This window comes from Pipistrellus kuhlii, unplaced genomic scaffold (assembly GCF_014108245.1).
Source record: "Pipistrellus kuhlii isolate mPipKuh1 unplaced genomic scaffold, mPipKuh1.p scaffold_m20_p_21, whole genome shotgun sequence".
NCBI lineage: Eukaryota > Metazoa > Chordata > Mammalia > Chiroptera > Vespertilionidae > Pipistrellus > Pipistrellus kuhlii.
Window position 1 is genome coordinate 3706001 of NW_023425520.1, and position 19964 is coordinate 3725964.

Below are 19964 nucleotides of genomic sequence, written 5' to 3' on the forward strand. Positions count from 1 at the left end.
TTTCCTGAGTGTTTAGATTTTTATTCTGGATTTGGCTCTGTGGTATTGGCAGCCATTCCTGTCTCTAAGATGATAATTGTTAAGAATGGCTCTTTATTTAGAAGACTCTTTGCCCAAATCTTTTTTACTTTTTATTTACTTCTCTTGGCCCAAATCTTTAAAAAAGAGGATCTTCAGTTATTGCTACTGCTTATATTTCCTAATTTTATACAGAAATTTCAAGATGTTATTTGTCTGTGATTAAAAAATAAAAAGTAAGCAAATATATGGGAAACCTAATAACACAGTATAACAATTTCAAGTAAAGTTAACAGTGTCAAATACAATACTCTGTAAAAAAGAAAAATAGATGACAGTAATCTGTATTCTCACTCGAATGAATTGCTTGAGTCTATGTGTGGCAGCTCGAACCTGTGTGACAGCAGTAAACTTAAGATTACTACAGAAAAAGAATAGTAAGTTTTGTTGGAGGTTGTTAAAAAAAAAAAATACACACCATATACTGCTGCTGACAGGGTAGATCAGTTGGGCAGCATCCCAATACGTCAAGGTTGTGGGTTTGATCCCCAGTCAGAGCACATACAAGAATCAAACAGTAAATTCATAAATAAGTAGAATAACAAATCGATGTTTTTCCTCCCTCCCTTTCTTTCTCTCTCAAATCAATCGTTAAAAAAGATGATTTTTATTATTTACCAAGACTTTAAGAAAGCCATCAGTGATTAAACCATATCTTGGAATGGCTTTATTTTTTACTTTTCTCAGGAGTCTGTGGGTTTGGTCTCCATGTTCCAAGGACTGGGCCTTGAAACTGTGTCCCAGACCTCTCTGAAGCAGAAAATGCCTTCTTTAGGTATGTAAAACACTAACTTGAGAAAACATGGCAGTATGTATACTTTCCTTATTTTTAAATTCATGCAGTTTATCTTCAGAAAAGTAACTATGCTTTACAACATGTTCAGCTCACAGTGATAGCTGGGGTTTGATCCTTCCATTCAGGTAGAGGCATTTTAGGTCGAGGCTTGGCTATCAGTATGGTGCGTAAGGAAAAAGAAGAACCCCATCACACTTTTCTGGATCCATCAGTGTTGGCTGCTGGTGATAGCAAGATGGCAGAGGCCGCCATTGGTTGGAATAGGTGGGTAAATTCCCTTTTCAGAGAGCTGTCAAATTTAGCTGAAATGTCTTTGCAAGTCAAAAGGACAACTCTAAAAAGGTTGGATTAGCTCACAATGCATGGTTTTAAATTAAACAATGGATACTTTTCAAGAGCAATGAGCAGATACTGATCCAGTTAATGATTGGAAAAGAGTGAAAAAGTAGTTCTTTACTGGATACTTCACAGCTTTAATTGCCCTCTTAATAAAATAATTTGATTGCAGTGGTTCTTTAATCTAAGGGAGTCAAACTCCCACCTCAGTTCTGTCCTGAAAGTTGGCTGAGAGTCAGTATTAGTAGCAGTTGGTGGGTGAGTCGTACTGGCATACTGGACTTGGAGAGAATCCCAAGGCTTATGTCCCTCTTGCTGACTCCTCGAGGAAGAGAATATAGACTTAAGGGAATCATTTAGGTGGGGCAGAGATAGAAGTATGATTAAGAAAGTCCCGATTTGCTTCTTTTTAACATTTCAGAATGCGTGGAAGGAATTTGGATGTGCCTATGTTACCATTAGGAAGAGCAGCGTGTGGTATAGGCAGAGGCATATACAAGGCTCCCAGTCCTATCAGCTTGCCTTCTCGGGGTCCTACCCCGCAGCCATTACCACCACCTCCGCCTCCATCCTTATTACAGTCTCTGGATCGTCTTTCACTGGGGACTGCAGAGCACAGGGAAAAGTAAGTCAGGAGCTCAATCTTTCTGCTTGATAGTGATGTGGAAGGGAGCCTTCTCATCTATATATATAAAAACCAAGTGACCGGAATGACTTGTTGCTATGACATGCACCAATCGGCCCCCTCCCAACTTCCAGCAGCCCCTGCCCAGCCCCACCCGATTGGCCCCTGATCATCCCTCCCCTCCGATGGTGGGGCCAGCTGACTTCCTGTGTCTTCCTACCCCCACCAGCCTGGCCCCTATCGGCCCCATTGGGGCAGGCTGGCCGGACCCCACCCATGCACAAATTAATGCACTGGGCCTCTAGTCCTATATAATAAAAGGCTAAATGCAGATAGACCAAACAGTGGAATAACTGGTTGCTATGATGCACACTGACCACTAGGGGAAAGATGCTTAAAACGATTTGCCTTCTGGTGGTTAGTGTGCTTCCATGGGGAGCGCCTCTCAGCCAGAAGCTGGGCTCATTGCTGGCGAGTGCAGTGGTGGTGGCAGAAGCCTCTCCTGCCTCCAGGGCAGTGTTAAGGTTGTCTGACTGATGGCTTAGGCAGGGAGTGGGCCTAAGCCGTCAGTCAGATGTCCCCCAAGGGCTCTCGGACTGCGAGAGAGTGCAGGCTGGACTGGACTAAGGGACACCCCCCCCCCACAGGTGCACAAATTTTGTGCACTGGGCCTTTAGTCTCTCTATATAAAAGCCTAAGTGACCGTTCAACCTGTCTCATGACAGGTGTCCACTGATCACCAGAAGGGCAGATGGGCTCATGGCTTGCAGCTGCTTCTTGGTAATGGGCATGCTGGTATTGCCCTAGGATAGGTGTGTGGAGACTGCAGCAGAGCAGTAGTGAGCCTACTGAGTAGTGGTGGCAACAGGTGCAGTGGAGCCAGATGAGTGGGCATGGCACCCAGCCAGGCCAGGTCTCCTCCCTGGTTGCCTACTACTTCATGCACTGCTACATCCCTTGGGGGTTATTGGACTGCCAATTTCAGCCCGATTCCTGCAGGCCACACTGAGGAACCCACCAATGCACAAATCCATGCACTGGGCCTCCAGTCCTATATAATAAAAGTCTAATATGCAAATCCATCAAACGGCAGAACGACCAGTCACTATGATGCACACTGACCATCGGGATAGATCCTCAATGCCAGAGCTGCCCCTGGTGATCAGTGCACTCCCATTGAGGGAATGCCACTCAGCCAGAAGCCGGGCTCACCGCTGGCGAGCACAGTGGTGGTAGAAGGAGCCTCGCCTGCCTCCACAGCAGCACTAAGGCTGTCTCCTGGATTGCAAATAGGGCGCAGGCTGGGCTGAGGGGAACCCCCCTCCCCAAGTGCACAAATTTCGTGCCCCGGGCCTCTAATAGTATTATAAACATTTTTCTGTTGTGTCTGAAGTCCTCCATGGATTATCAGTATTGTAAGGTTGTTCGTTTTGTTTTGTTTTTTGCTCATGGGGAGAATGACAGGTGGGATGATTCTGATGAAGTGAAATGGGATTAATGATATAGAGATAGTATGTACCAGAGAGTAGACTCATGACTTTCCATTTCTTTCCTATTTCTTTGTCATGGTGAAGATAAGGAAATCATTTAGGAAAAACATTCAGAATTCATTTTTCTCTATAGAATGCATTCTTGTATTCTTAAGTTTGCTGGCATTGTTTATCTTAGCAATACCGTGTTTCCCTGAAAATAAAATATCCTCCGAAAATAAGACCTACTTCCAGGTTTCCTTCTGAGTGAAATATAAGGCCTCCTTTGAAAATAAGGCCCCCCTAGGCTCTGTCTCAGAATGAAAATTAATTTACCGTAAACTTTGTGAAACCTAAACTGCAAGAAGTTGTGACTTGGGTGAAGAATTCATGGGAGAAAATCACTGACAGTTGCATTGCAAATGCACTGCGAGCAGGCTACCTTGACAAGAAGTACTCATTTAAAGACAGTGCTATTGCTAAACATGTGAGATTTGGTCCACTAATTCTGAAAGAAATGGAATCACAAGAAATTCACCAGGAAATTCAGGAATTGGATTGTTATGATGATGTTCCAGAAGATGATGACATGATTGTCATTGAATAAATGAGTAAATTCTTGATACTGTAAGATTCACAGTTTGGTTTGTGTTGACAACTACCGTACTACTGTACCGTATACAGGTAATAAATTTCCTTTATTTTCATTTAACAATAAATGTGTGCCGTATTCTTCTTCATGGAAAAATAAGACATTCCCTGAAAATAAGACCTAGCGCATCTTTGGGAGCAAAAATTAATATAAGACACTTTCTTATTTTCGGGGAAACAGGGTATTACTAGGATAAATAGGATGACCTTGCTTCTTTAATTAGAGATTGCTACTCATTTATCTACTAGCCTTCAAAGCTTGCTTTTGTATGTCTCAATTATTGCTTTGTATATCTGTAAGCAAAGTGTAAAATACTACTTTACGCTGTCTTATTTGTGTGTGTGTGTGTGTGTGTGTGTGTGTGTGTGTGTGGTTTTGCTTTGTTTTGTTTTGGTGCTTTTGATTTTTATTTTCCAGAGAACTTTTTGTGAAGCAGGGATCAAAAGGAATACCTGAACCTTTGGGATTGAATCTTATCAAAATACAATGTCATAATGAAGCAGTTTATCAATATCATGTGACTTTCAGGTATTCACGTTTTTTTCTCTATATATTGTTCACTTCTTAGCAGTAATGAAATCATTCCCCTGGAATAGCTGAATTTTTTTTGTATAATTTCTAATGAACTTTTCTTTCACCCCCATAATACTGCATGTACTTGGCTCCTTGCAGTAAGTTTAAGGTTAACTTATTTATTTATCTATATTACCAATTCAGACTTTTAACTTAATAGGTGCAGTTTTATGCATGAGATTAGAGTTGATTTCCTGTGAAGTTAATGAAGCTTAAGATTAGGACCTTGTACTTAAATAAACCCCCTTCCAAAACTTTAAACTTATTTTGTATCTGTAATTTTGTATTCCTCTTCTTAAAGATTCCCTCTCCCCTGTGATATAATATGCACATCCCATGAAACCTGGATTCCTCCTACATTAGCCTCATATCAATATTTGTCAGCTCTTGCCCTAGCTGGTTTGGCTCAGTGGATAGAGCATCAGCCTGCAGATTGAAGAGTCCCAGGTTTGATTCTGGCCAAGGGCACATAGCTGGGTTATGGGCTCGATTCCCAGTAGAGGGCATGCAGGGGGCAGCCAACCTATGATCTCATCATTGATGTTTCTATCTCTCTCTCCTTCTCCCTTCCTCTCTGAAATCAGTAAAGAAATATATTTAAAAAAATTTTGTTCTGGAAGTAAAGGAAGGAATTCAGTGTTAATAAATTTTTTAAAAAATATATTTCAGTGATGGTCTAGGGTTAAATTTGAGGGTGAGAAAATTAGAGAAAATAACTTTAATGTTATACCAATAACTTTAGACTGAACGTACTTTTTTAAAATGAAAAATTCATATTAGCAGGAGGTTATTAGCTGGAATTGTGAAAATGAGTGTTTTGGAATATCTGTGGAGAAAATAGGAAGGTGGAAGACTGATTTTTTAAGGATAATTACTAATTGGTACAAGAGGAAGAAGTGGAGTGAAAGAGAAGAAAAAGTTAGTGAAAAATACCCTGAAGACAGGTTTTAAAAACCAAAGGAAGGGCCCATTTGAATAGAGAACAGGTGGTTAACTTTGGCTACAGAAAAAAGGTAATTAAATTAGCTTCTAAGAGCACCCTTGGTAATCTAGTCCTTTGTTAAAGTTATGAAGAAAAAACTAGACTAAAAGAACAAAGGCGAGCATAGGAATAGCCAGTGAATTGCCCGTTATTTTAAAAGTCTGTAAGGAATGAGAAATTGAATGATAATTAAAGAGAGTAGCAGAATTGCTTTACAGATTTCTATGAGATAAGAAAGCAGAGCTGAGCACATGTGACAAGTGAAGAGAAGTATCTAGAAAAGGGTGAAATTGAGCATTGGAGAGTGGAAAGGAATGGGAATGGGCCTGTTCTGGAAGTAAAGGAAGGAATTCAGTGTTAATAAGAGGGAAGAACCTTTTATCTGGAAATGGATTGACAAATGTTAATGAAACAGAAAAGAATATAAGAGTCTTTACAGGTCTCTGCATTGACCAGGAAAAGATATGGATTCTATACATTTAGCGATTGTAGATCTGGACCTTTGAGGTTACAATGTGAAGAGGATGCCAGGCCACTGAGAGAATACTGAGCATATGTGTTAAGTAGACTGGTCGTATTGTATCTTCCTTGTACTACAGGGAGTCTAGAATGACATCTTTGAATATTGTATTCATATAAATGCATGTATATGAATTTTTTAAAGAAGCATTTTTGAAATATAATATTAGCATGTGAGTATTCGGTTTTGGGGACAACTATATTGGATTACCACTTTTAATCTTTACTCATGTATTTGAATATACTTGACCCTTTCAAGTCTTGGATTTGTTTAGACTTTGCAGTTGTAGAACAAGGTTTTGTATTACTGTGAGGTAATGGGTCAGTCATGGTACAAAGGAGCTGCTAGAGTTTTTCATAACTAAGATTTGTGGTAATGAAACAATAAAAAGTTGAAATTTCCTTGAGTGAAAAAGGTTAGAGTACAATTCCATAGTAAAGTTTTGCTGGAGGGAGAGATCAGCCAAAGGATTTGTATGCATGCATATAAGCCTAACCAATGGACACAGGCAACAGGCAGGTGAGGACATGAGTGGGGGGGATAGGAGGAGTAATGGGGGAATGAGTACGCATATGTAACAACTTAATAAAGAAATTTAAAAAATGTTTTGCAGGACTGTGTCCATACTTACTGGTTTACATAGCTTTTGTGCTTATATCAGCTGAGTTGAGTAGTTGTAGCAGAAACCATATGGCCGGTAAAGCCTAAAATATTTACTACCTGGCCCTTTACACAATAAGTTTTTTGACTCTGTGGTCTAAACTCTGGAAGAATGTATACTAAGAATGTATAATATGCTAAGGCATTGGTCTCTGGTGGATGAAATTACGGGTTTTTATTTTTTATGAGCAAGTATCCTTGGGTCAAAGTTCTTTTTTTAGTCAGGTATAGTATTTGAATTTTTAATATGTCCACTAGATGGAGCAGTAGTTACACAGCTGTTTGAATCAAATTGAAATAAAATCCTTTATTATTTTCTAGCCCCGCTGTGGAGTGCAAAAGCATGAAGTTTGGCATGTTGAAGGACCATCAAGCTGTCACTGGAAACGTCACTGCCTTTGATGGCTCCATTCTCTATCTACCTGTTAAGCTTCAACAAGTGAGACCTGAGAGTGTTCTGGGGCTTTGAATGATGGCAAATCATAAACTTCTTGAATGTTTGAGTTGTACTTTCCTATTCATAGAGGGAAGTTAAACTTCTCTGTAACAAAGAAATTATAAACTGAGAAACTTTTACATTTATGTCTTCACGGAGTCTCTTACATAAGAGAAGTGGTTGGAGGAAGCTTTTGACCTCAGTGACAAAGAATGGTTTAAGTTTCATATGTTAAGAAAAGATATTTTCGATATTTTAGCGTTTTCTGGGACACAGTTGGATTAGGCTAAGTTGTGGTAGTTTTGTCATTACTGTTTACTTGCATGTATTTATTCATTAGGTGCTTGAGTTAAAAAGTCACAGGAAAACCGATGGTGCAGAGATCAGCATTAAGATTCAGTTGACCAAGATCCTGGAGCCCTGTTCTGACTTGTGCATTCCCTTCTACAATGTTGTTTTCCGTCGGTGAGAAAACAGCTGACGTTTTACTTTCCTTAACCTCAGTCTTGTATTTGTAGCAATGCTCTTCAAGAAGCTTAGATGGTACTATACACTACAAGTGTATATAGATGAGTTGAATGATACTGAGGCTAAGTTACTCAGAAGAAATCTCCAGTGATTTATCAGATTTGGGTATGTGAAAGTAGGTTTGAGTTAGTTGGATGGGGGATGGGCTCAGGAATTTTAAAAACAGGTGTTTAAAGTGCATATTTAATGGTACTAGTGATGGGGCTACTTGGAGAGGTAGTGAGTAAAGATTTTTGCTGAAATTTTAAAAATATATTTTATTAATTTTTTACAGAGGGATAGAGACCTAGAAACATTGATGAGAGAGAAACATTGATCAGCTGCCTCCTGCACACCCCCCACCAAGTATGTGCCCGTAACCAAGGTACAGGCGCTTGACCGGAATCGAACCCAGGACCCTTGAGTCGGTAGGGCAATGCTCTGTCCACTGACCAAACCAGCCAGGGCTGCTGGAATAATTTTTTTCCAAGTCACTTGAATTTTTGGATGAAGACAGCTCATAATTTTTAAACTTTTTTTTTTTAACACTCCCTAATTTTCATAATGTTATTTATGAAACACAGAATCTAATTTCTATCTAGTAAGCTGAACTGCCAGGAACAAGCATAATATTCTTTGCCAGACTGATATTCACAAATTTAGAAACTGACTCGCTTGCATGCATCTTAGTTAATGGTGGAAGTAATATAAATTGAGTATGGAAAGTCAACTTATTTTTGGTTACCCAGTAACTAGGAAAATCTATAGTCAGTTACATATACTCCAAGATAAATGTCATGGTGATTTTTCTTATTCTTTTGTCAAGAGTGTTCTCATGATAAAAGCTGTAATAGTACAAGGGACACCAATATTTCAGACCCTTTCGGCTTCCAAAGGAAATGTAGCTAAAACTAATGGATCTTAGTTTTTTGGATGATTCTACTAGAAAACCCATTCTTGCTCTTTGTTTCAGGGTAATGAAACTTTTAGATATGAAGCTTGTGGGGAGAAACTTCTATGACCCAACAAGTGCTATGGTACTGCAGCAACACAGGTTGGTGGTTTTCTCTTCCTCACTTGTAAATGATCTGGAAATAAATTTTTCATTGAAATCATCATATTAAAGACAAAAATCTCAGTATTTTATGGTAGTGAATACAACTTACCAGTTAAATCTCTGCTATAGTTTAGTATTTTAGTAAGTTCACAATGATGTTGATTTAATTGAATTTGTTTCCTGGGGAAGGAAAGTATTCAAGTATTATCTCAGATAGGGGCATGGAAGTGTCTGTGCTTCTTTTAAACCCTGAGGTAAAGCCCATCTATCTCTTCAGATTGCAGATCTGGCCGGGCTATGCAGCTAGTATCCGGAGGACTGATGGTGGTCTCTTCCTGCTAGCTGATGTCTCTCATAAGGTCATCCGTAATGACTCTGTGCTGGACGTCATGTGAGTGATGGTGGGAACCACCTTTAACAAGCTAACAGTTTTCTGAAAAAGCTCAATAATAGCTGGTAGTAATACATAATAGCTATTGTTCTGATTGGGTTTTAAATTGTAGAACAAATGAAGAATGTTGTATGGAAGTGCACCATCCCATAAATCCTGCTAAGATAGAGGGGGGAATTGTGTTTAAGTCTCTGGTTAAGAAGATTTGTTTTAATACACACACCCTAAGTTTTTGTTTACGTGTGTTACTATAGCAAATATGAACAATAGTAAGTATAGATGTGTATAATTTGTAATGGCTAATGAAGTGCATCTGTAATTCATTTTAAAAAAAATTTTCTTTATTGATTTTTCACAGAGAGGAAGAGAGAGGGATAGAGAGTTAGAAACATTGATGAGAGAGAAACATCGATCAGTTGCCTCTTGCACACCCCTTACTGGGGATGTGATCGCAATCAAGGTACCCTTGACCGGAATCGAACCTGAGACCTTTCAGTCTGTAGACCGATGCTCTATCCACTGAGCCTAATCGGTTTCGGCTGTGATTCATTTTTTTAACTGTGTACTTAGAAATGGAATTAGTTCATGAAAAGGCTGAACTTTTTAAAGACTTTAACCCTATATAATAAAGAAGTAATATGCAAATTGATAGTCACTGCAACATACAAGATGGCTGCCCCAGTGTGGTCAAAGGTGGCCACCACAAGATGGCTGGCAGGGGCCGGCAGTTGTGGGCTATCAGGCCTGCAGGGAAGACAGTTGGGAGGGACCAGGCCTTCAGGAGAGGGCACTTGGGGAGGTACCAGGCCTGCAGGGGAGGGCAGTTGGGGGTGACCAGGCCTGCATGGGAGGGAAGTTAGGGGCAATCAGGCTGGCAGGAGAGGGCAGTTAAGGGCGACTAGGATGGCAAGGGAGGGAAGTTAGGGAAGATTGGGCCGGAAGAAGAGGACAGTTGGGGGCAACTAGGCCTGAAGGAGAGGACAGGGGCAACCAGGCCTATAGGAGAGGACAGTTAGGGTTGACCAAGCTTCAGGAGAGGGCAGTTGGGGGCAACCAGGCTGGCAAGAGAGGGCAGTTAGGGGTGACCAGGCCAGCAGGGGAGGGCAGTTGGGGGTGACTAGGCCTGCAAAGGAGGACAGTTAGGGGCGACCAGGCCAGCAGGGGAGGGCAGTTAGGGGCGACCAGGCCAGCAGGGGAGGGCAGTTAGAGGCAGTTGGGCCAGCAGGGGAGGGCAGTTAGAGGCAATTGGGCCAGCAGGGAAGCAGTTAGGCATTGATCATTCTGGCAGGGGAGTGGTTAGGGGGAGATCAGGCTGGCAGGCAGAAGCGATTAGGGGCAATCAGGCAGGCAGAAGCGATTAGGGGCAATCAGGCAGGCAGGCAAGCGAGCAGTTGGGAGCCAGCAGTCCTAGATTGTGAGAGGGATGTCCGAGATTGGAGAAGGTACAGGCTGGGCTGAGGGACACAACCCCATGCAATTGTGTGCACCAGGCCTCTAGTCTATAATAACAAAGAGTATAATATGCTAAATAGATTGGACAGCTGAATGACCTTCTGGATGTCATTCCAGACATCCTTCTGGTTAAAGCTGCGGCAGCAGGGTCAGAGGTGGTGAGGCAGGCAGGCAAGTGAGTAGTTAGGGGTGATCAGTCAGGCAAACAGAGGTGGTTGGGGCGATGAGGGAGGCATGCAAGTGGTTAGAGGTGATCAAGCAGGCAGGCAGGCAGTTGGATATCTCCTAAGGGGTCCCGGTTTGTGAGAGGGTGCAGACTGGGCACCCTCTCACATACCCATGCACGAATTTCATGCACTGGGCCTCTAGTATTTAATATAAGATATTTAGATCTGAATTGACAAATTACCCTCTAAAAGTTTATTCAGTTTATTTTCCCACCAGCTGTATACAAGTACTGGGTATTATTAGGTTTATAAATCTCTGCTTTATCTGGTACATTTATTCATTCCTTTACTCAGCTTCAGTTGTGTACCACAGTCTTGGGACATATAAGTTAACAAAACAAAGAAAGATCCTTTCCCTATGGAGGTTATATTGTAGTCAGCTTAGATAAATAATAAGCATGATAAGTAAATTGTATAGTATACTAGAAGTGATGAGAGCTACTGAAGAAAGAACAGGTAGGACACAGGGTGGGAGACATCAGGTGTATTAGAGGCTGGGTGGCAGGGGAGTGGAGCGCTGTAATTTTAAGTAGAGTAGTCAAACTCATTTGAGCCAACTCGTACAGGAGGTAAGAGAGGGTGAAGGGAATTTTGGCAGAGGGACAGCTGGGGTAAAGGCCTTAAAACAGAAATATGCCTGGCTTGTTCCAGAAGAGGGAGGGAAGCCAAGGTGGTTAGACTAGAGCGCGGTCAGAGTAGTGGAAGGAGGGAGCAGACGAGGGACATAGAGCTCTATAAGGCTAATGTAAAGATTTTAGCTTTACCTGGAGTGAAATACAGGCCTTGTAGCCAAGCAGTGACATGGTGTGGTTGAGTGTAAAGACAATAAACTAGTAGGATGGGGAAGTGGGGAGATCAACCAGGAGGTTATTGTAACCCAGTGGAGGTGCTAGAAGTAGATGGCTTTTAGATATATTTTGAAGGTAGCGCTCAGTCCATTTCCTGACTGATGTGGGATGTAAAAGAGAGGTTTAGGATGGCAAAAACTTTTTTGCATGAATATGTAATGATTTATTCTATCTCTTCTTGATCACTGGGGTCTCTGTCTCTTTCTCTCACATAGTACACCCAGCTCTAGTTTATTCCTAACATGTAGTAAGTGTTCAAGAATACTAATAAGCTCTGGCCAGCATTCACAGTGGTTATAGAGTGTTGATCCACTTCCCGAAGGGTCCCGGGTTTGATTTCCGTCAAGGGCACGTATGTGGGTTGCAAGTTCCCTGTTTTAGCTGAGGCTCAGGGAGGCAACCAATTGATGTGAGTTACTCACATGAGTGTTTCTCTCTCTCCTCTCTTCTCTTCCCTCTCCCTTCTCTTTCTAAAACCAATGGGGGGGGGGGTGAGGGGGGCAGGGATTCTTCATTGAAGATTAATAACAACAAAAAAGAATACTAAAAAAAAAAGATATTTTGCCCTTGCTGGCATGGCTAAATGGTTAGAGCATAAGCCTGCACACTGGAGGGTCATGGGCTTGATTCCCAGACAAGGGCATATACCTGTGTTGTGGTTCGATCCCTGGCCCTGGTCCAGTTACATGCAGGAGGCAACCAATCGAAGTATTTCTCTCACATCACTGTTCCTCTCTATTCTCTCTCACTCTCACTCTTTTTCCCCCTCTCTCTCTCCTCCTACCTCTCCCCTTCCATTCTCTCTAAAAATCAATGGGAAAAATACCCTCTAGGAGGATTAACAAAAATAAATTTAAAAATAGATGTCTTTAAAATCACTACATCTTTCGTTATGTTTTCTGCCGTCCTTTTTCTTCTTAGAAAGGTCTACTTATTTTATGTTTTCCAATGTTAACCTGGAATTTATCCTGGTATGATATTACAAGCATGATTGTCTTGGTACTATTAGACAATTTATTGAAAAGTTTTTTCTTTAGATTTAAATCACTACCTTTATTATATTCTAAAATACTTGGGATTATTTTTAAAAACTTCATTTTGATCCAGTGGTTAAAACTAATATGATACTGTTTTAATTATTGTAGCTTTATTAGGTTTTCATTGGAGGTAGATCAAATTAAATATGCTTCTCTCCTTTAGCAGCCTGTTTTGTTAATATATGTTGTGAATCTCAAAAAAAAAAGGGGGGGGGTTTATAAAATGCAGAATGGACTCAACTTATTTGATTGTGGAACCTCATTACCTCTCAAGAGACTAGTGTTCCTAAGGAAATATACATACCCTGGTGACAGGGGTCCACAGAAAAAAGACCAATCTCTACTCCTTGATTTACAAGGGAATTCATATTCGGACCCTGACTGTAACCTAAACCTAGCATCTTCTGTCCCTCTTTCACCTACTCACTCTCCCCTGTCCCAGATCCCTGATTGCCCCTGTGTACCACTGCCTCTGCCTGGAGTGTCACTCACTCCTCTGTCCTGGTGGTTCTGCCTAGCACATTGCTCCCTCAGGTATCAGCTGCCTCTGTAAACTCTCCTGGCTCCCTGGGCACATTCAGACACACTTTCTGCAAATTTTCTGAATGGCCTTGTTTATGGCACATTAGAGGGTACATTTGTTTATGGTGAGTCTTTTCATCTCTGCAGTTTCTTCCTTCAGCTAGAAGGACAAATATAGTTTTAAAAAATGTTTTATTGTCCCTAATAATGATGATACATAAGAATGATTATTTTGATGTGGAAAGTATCTTATTTTCAGACCGGTGGGGAACATTTTTTTTTATTTTTATTTTTGCCAAAGGCATTTGGATATTTATAACATCATTCACGGGCCATACGAAATTATCAACTTAACAGCCTGCTGAATTTGGTCAAATTCTTAATTAAATCACCCCTGATGCCTTGGTGATTTTTTGGGCCTGATACAGTCTGCAGGCTGGACATTCCCCACCATTTTTTTGTTTCTTTGTTTTAATTTCATTTTATTGTTTAAGACACATGTGTCAAACACAAGGCCCGCGGGCCAAATCCGTCCCGCCAGGCCTTGCAATGTGGCCCGCACCGCGCTGTCATCACTGCACTCCGCTGCGTTTCCATCACAATGACAGTTTATGACTGTTCAGTAAACCATTCGGCCTGCAATTTAGGCTGGATTTTAGATTTTGGCCCCTTCTCTGATTGAGTTCGACACCCCTAGTTTAAGGTATTACAAATAGTAGTATATATGTCTCCTTTTATTTTTTTTCCCCACTGACCTCCCCCTGCCTTCCCCTACCCCCCGGCACTTGCCCTCATCCCCCTGCCCCCAGTGACTTGCATCTTTCGGTAGTGCTTACATGCATGCATAAAAGTCCTTCACTGGATCTCTTACTCTCTCAACCTTCTCCTAACTTCCCGCTGTAGTTTGACAGTCTGTTCGATGCTTCTTTGCCTCTGTCTGTTTTTGTTCAACAGTTTGTAATGTTCTTTATTATCCATAAATGAGTGAGATCATGTAGTATTTATTTTTCACTGACTGGCTTATTTCACTTAGCATAATGTTCTCCAGATCCATCCATGCTGTTGCAAATGGTAAGAATTCCTGTTTTTTTTGTGTGTTTTTTTTTTTTACAGCAGTATAGTATTCCATTGTGTAGATATACCACAGTTTTCTAATCCATTCATCTGCTAATGGGCTTTTAGGCTGTTTCCAAATCTTAGCTATTGCAAATTGCACTGCTGTGAACATAGGGGTGCATATATCTTTTCTAATTGGTGTTTCTGTTTTCTTGGGATATATTCCTAGAAGTGGGACTACTGGGTCAAATGGCAATTCCATTTTAAATTTTTTTAGGAAATGCCATACTGTTTTCCATAATGGCTGCACTAGTCTGCGTTCCCACCAGCAGTGAGGGAAGGCTCTTTTTTCTCCACATCCCCTCCAGTACTTGTCATTTCCCCCCGTTTTCTTTCCTTAAAAATTTTTGCATTTGTAGACTAGAAATAAACAAAAAATGAAACAAGCAATGCTGAGAGTCAAATGAAATCAGTCTGCAGTACGTTTCTTTGTGGGCCAACAGTTTTTGAATCCCAGATTCAATGTCCAACAGTTTTTTGAGTCCAAATTTTAATGTCCAACAGTTCTGAGTCCATGTCAGCAATGGTAGAAAAATAGTGGCAATGCAGGTCCGACCTCTGGTTTGGTCCTGGACAACCTGCAGCGACGCACATCTGCTGACTGCTAGTATGGCAAGGCGTCGTCAGCATCTTCCATCTTGGGTCTGTTTTTCCTCTTGTCTTTATGGCTGGAGTATTCCTGTCAATTCTTCTCTGTTGCAGGAATCCACATGGTCTTGGAGTTGTTTTCTGAAAATATACAAACATATCTCGACCAAAATTAATAAAGGAATCTTTTCTATAAATTTTACTTGGGATACTTTTAATTTTTTGCCCAAACAATTTTTCTTTGACTTATTTTGATACTATGTGTGTTTTTCATGGCTGTCTTACTGTTATCATTACAAATGAAAATTGGTTTTCAAAAGAAGAAAAATTTTTCTAGATGTAATTTACTTACAGGACATTTTTTCTTACATGGTATTTTCCACTATCCCCCTTTTTTTCTATTTATTAGGAGGCTTTTGGAAAAATTTTTCATAATGCTGTTTTGATAACTTTTAAATTTTAATTTTTTGTACATAAACTATGACTGCTTTAGGGTTTATTGTATATTAAACAATTTTACCATGAAATGGACTACCAATAGAAATTTTGGTTAATACTTTAGGAACAGCCTGCTGTACAATTAAATTTTCTTTAATATTAACTCATTTCATTTAGCCAATTTAAATTAATCTGAAAACTTGACTATTTTACTGTCAAATTTAATACTTTAACAACTTTAGTTTACTCTGTAAATATTAATGGAAAAGATTATATGCATCCTTGAGAAAGCCCTGAGCACTCGTAGATTTAGGCTGGATCTAGATTTAGGACAGTCTCCATCAGCCACTTTTCTGTTGCTTAGGTCTCAATAAGAGCCATGCCAAGTCTCTTGTTTGTAGCTGGGTCTCAATCTGAGCTGGACCAAATCTGTTTGTTGCCTGGGTCCCAATCTGAGCTGGGCATGGGAAGCGCGAAGCAGCCATGGGGCAGGAGACATCCCTCAAAAGGGCGAGTGTTCAAGCCCCTGCAGCGTTGGGGGGTGAGGATCTGTGCCCCACCTCTGTTGGCTCCCAAGTCCTCTCCTGAAGGCCCTCTGCGGCTGTGCCTGTCTTAGGTTGTCCCTCCCTTGAGGAATCTTACCCGTCATTGGCTAACCAGCCATCCTCTGGGGCCAAGCAGGGTGATGTGAGGTTCAGTTCTGTCTCCTTGGTAGCCTATGCCCCTATGGCCTCCATGCCCAGTACCTGCCTTGGGATCCCCTCGCCTGCTGGCGGGCCCCGGCATTGATCGCATATCTTGGGGAACCCAGGTTTCTTCTCCAGGGAGGTCCCAGCTCACGCCATTGTGTGAGAGACAGATTCATGGTACCGGCCACCACGAGGCTTTAACCTCAGCATGAACTGAAAACTCTGGCAACAGCTGTGGGTAATTGGATTGTGACAAGAGGGTCCCTCTTTGCAAATAAGGCAAGAAAGGCCAATATAGAATGCTCAAGTGCCTTCCCAGTGAGGCTTTCCACACAGTGGAAGGGATTAAATCCTTTCATGTCCTTTTAAATTGCTGCCAAACATTCAAAAATTAAATTTTTAATTTTGTTTGAAATAATTGTACAATATGCTGTTGTAAAATATCAAAAATTATAATGACATTGTAGAATAATACCATGCAAGGATATTCTTTGTTCTAAGCCAATGGCAATTCAAATTCAAACTGGCTGTCAATTTCTTTTTGTATAGACAAGGTCTTAGTTACATTCTCTGCACCTCTCCCAGGAGCAAGTAGTGATATTCCTCTACTTTGGTGCAAGCCAGAAACCTCTCTTTAATTTTATACACAAAGGAGCATTGGTTTGATTTTGTGTCATACAAAAAGGGAAGCTGGGTGGCAACACCTGTGTAATTATACTTCCTTGCCCCACCCATTTTCCTCCTGGATGACCAAGGTGTTTAGTATTATTGGTGACTACATTAGGCAAGGGATCAGCCCACATAAGGACTTTTACCCATGAATGGTCAGGAACGTAACTTCTAAACACTTCCACATTTGTCCCAGGTAATATTACTGTACAGATGATTACTGCTAACATGGCAAGAAAGAAATTCTCAGGTGTCAGGCGTCTATACGTCTTCTTTACCATGCGCCAAATAAGTTAACTGCTTTCCTTTGTCATTAACAATACATGCCTATAAACCTTCTAAAATATTTATATTTATTAATTTTTATTTGATAAACTCCTTATTAAATCTGTTTTAAATCATTTAAGAAGAGAATAAATTTCTTGTATTTCTCCGGGCCCTTGGAGCTTTCCAAGAATCATCAAGGCCTTGAAATTTTAACATGGAAAAAACAATCAAACAAATATCTATATCCATATGTGATTTAAATATTATACCTTTTATTATTATCTTAAAATATCAATTAAATTTAGATAGTTTTTGCATAGAAAATATTTGGTTGAGATCACAGAATTAATCCTCTTTTTTAATTAGACCAATAATAAGCAACTTATTTTTAATTCCTAATTATTAGAGAAAACACACTTTTTATTTTCTCAAAAACAAGTTATATTTTAGGTATTTTAATTACAACTATATAATTTCTCCCAATTTAATTTGCACTTTGAACTTTTAAAGCTGGCAAATCAAATATATATTGCATGTCCTAGATTAATGACACTTTACATTTCTAAGAAAAATACAAGACATAATCAATTAAGAGCTTCCATTCTGTCCTCTAGATTTTTTATGAGGCAAATTTAAACTTTATTTTTTTATTTTTATAATTAAGCAAACTTCCACAAAAATTTTGCCACAGGAATTTGGAGGAAGTTTGTAGCCATTCAAATGCAAGTTACCACATTCCTTAGCTTACTGGGAGAGTGGTCTTCCTTATAGGATTGCCTGGTCTCTCCCTTCCCCCCACATCAAGCTTACTTTGGGAGAAGTTTCAACAGATCTGGCCACACATTTTTTCATGCTTAATAAAGACAGGTCTTAAATTTTTTCTTTCTTTTTTGCTCTCTTAAGTAATAACTAGCACCCAATTTGGCCAAGATCAACATTTCCCTGTGAATTCTTTTATAATTTTTAAAGAAAACTTTAAGTAATCTCATTGCAGGAGAGCAGATAGCTTTGCCCTCTCTTGCCACCTTTGAATTTCTCCGCACCAGAGGCGGTTTCAGCAGTGGAGTCTCATTTGTTACTACAGATTTTAAATTCCAAATACAAACTAAGATTTTAATTTGAACAAGAAACCACATTCTTTAAGTTTACAAACCAAAAATCTATAATAAAGTTTACTTTAAATTTATAACCTAATTCTTCCCCATTAGCCTGGTTAAAAAGGACGTTCCCACCCTACTTACAGTTCGCGACTCTGCAGCTGGCCGTGGGCTTTGAGTGCGGTGAATTTCCCTCACCTTTTTTCTGGTGAATCTTCCACACCTTTTCTCGGTGTATTTTTCCTCCTCCGCTCTTAGGCGAAAAATACCTTCTCCTCCAGAAGCCCCACGTTGGGCGCCAGATATAGGACTCTCTTTCACAGCCCGCGTAGAAAGAGTTCCAATTCAGGGTTCAGCTTCTGGAGAAGGGCCACACACAAATGAAGAGACTTGAAGAAATTCAATTTGGTGATTTGGGGGGCCAGGCGGTAGTCCAACTCTAGTGGGAGAACTACTCCTGCTCTGGCCCTGCCATCCCCTTTTATTGAGGCTTTGGGGAAAACATCTTAAGCAACATAAACAGAAATTTACATGTAGCCCTTAGGCAGGAAATAACAGAAACTTTCATGGACAAGGTAGATTCTGCTTCAGCTAACAAAATCTCAACTAAAGGTTAGAGCAATTAGGGTTGTTTACCAGCCTTCCTGGATTCCTGTCAACATCTCTTTTTCAGTGAAACTGATTTGGTTTCCAGCATCATTTGTTGAAAGCCATTCTGACAGGTGTGAGATTGTACCTCATTGTTTTGATTTGCATCTCTTGGGTGCTTAGTGACTTTGAACATGTTTTCATATGTCTCTTGGCTTTCTGAATGCCCTCTTTTGAAAAGTGTCTATTTAGGTCCTTTGCCCATTTTTTATTGGATTATTTATCTTCCTTTTGTTAAGTTGTATGAGTTCCTTGTAAACGTTGGAGATTAAAGCCTTATCAGATATTACATTGGCAAATAGGTTCTTCTATGCAGTGGGCTTTCTTGTTATTTTATTGATGGTTTTTTTGTTGTGCAGAAGCTTTTTATGTTTTACTTAAAAAATATATTTTATTGATTTTAGAGAGGAAGGGAGAGGGAGAGAAAGATAGAAACATCAATGATGAGAATCATTGATTGGCTGTCTCCTTCATACCCCCCACTGGGGATTGAGCCTATAACCTGGGCATGTGCCCTTGGCTGGAATCGAACCTGGGACCCTTCAGTCTGCAGGCTGATGCTCTTTCTATTAAGCCAAACCAGCTATGGCTGAAGCTTTTTATTTTGATACTAGAGGTCTGGTGCACAAAATTTGTGCACTTGGGGGGGGGGATTCCTCAGCCCAGCCTGCTCCCTCTCACTGTCTGGGAGCCCTCAGGGGATATCCTACTGATGGCTTAGGTCCACTCCCCATGGGCCTAAGCCGAAGTCTGGCCACAGAGGCTCAGAGCAGGCACGCCTGTGTGTTGTTCTCTCAGGCTCGGGGCCACACCTGCATGTTCTCTCATGCTTGGGGCTGTGCCTGGCCCCTCCTCCTGTCCAGTCGTCCCATTACCATGTCCTGGCCTAATTTGCATAATACCTCATTATATATTAAGATAGTCCCATTTGTTTATTTTCTCTTTAGTTTCCATTGCCCTAGGAGCTGTATTGGTAAAGATATTGCTATGACAAATATCTGCTATTTTGTTGCCTATGGCTTCTAAGATTTTTATAGTTTCCCATCTTATGTTTAAGTCCTTTATCCATTTTGAGTTGATTTTTGTGTATGGTGTAAGTTGGTAGTCTAGTTTCATTCTTTTGCAAGTATCTGTCCAGTTTTCCCAACACCATTTATTGAAGAGACTGTCTTGTCTCCATTGTTTGCTCTTGCCTCCTTTGTCAAATATTGAGTGCCCTAGTCAGTTTGACTTAGTGGATAGAATGTTGGCTTGCGGACTGAAGAATTCCAGGTTCAATTCCAG

General features: G+C 40.5%; 1 protein-coding gene across 1 annotated transcript in view; it reads left to right on the forward strand.

Annotated features, from left to right (window-relative positions):
- PIWIL2 (piwi like RNA-mediated gene silencing 2) overlaps positions 1–19964 on the forward strand; it is a 68138-nt gene that overhangs the window by 2540 nt on the left and 45634 nt on the right. The window contains exons 2-9 of the mRNA XM_036450627.2: positions 766–853; positions 1000–1138; positions 1632–1835; positions 4374–4484; positions 7013–7130; positions 7468–7592; positions 8608–8688; positions 8969–9082. Of these exons, the coding sequence (XP_036306520.2) occupies positions 766–853; positions 1000–1138; positions 1632–1835; positions 4374–4484; positions 7013–7130; positions 7468–7592; positions 8608–8688; positions 8969–9082 (980 nt within the window). The remainder of the gene's footprint in view (positions 1–765; positions 854–999; positions 1139–1631; positions 1836–4373; positions 4485–7012; positions 7131–7467; positions 7593–8607; positions 8689–8968; positions 9083–19964) is intronic.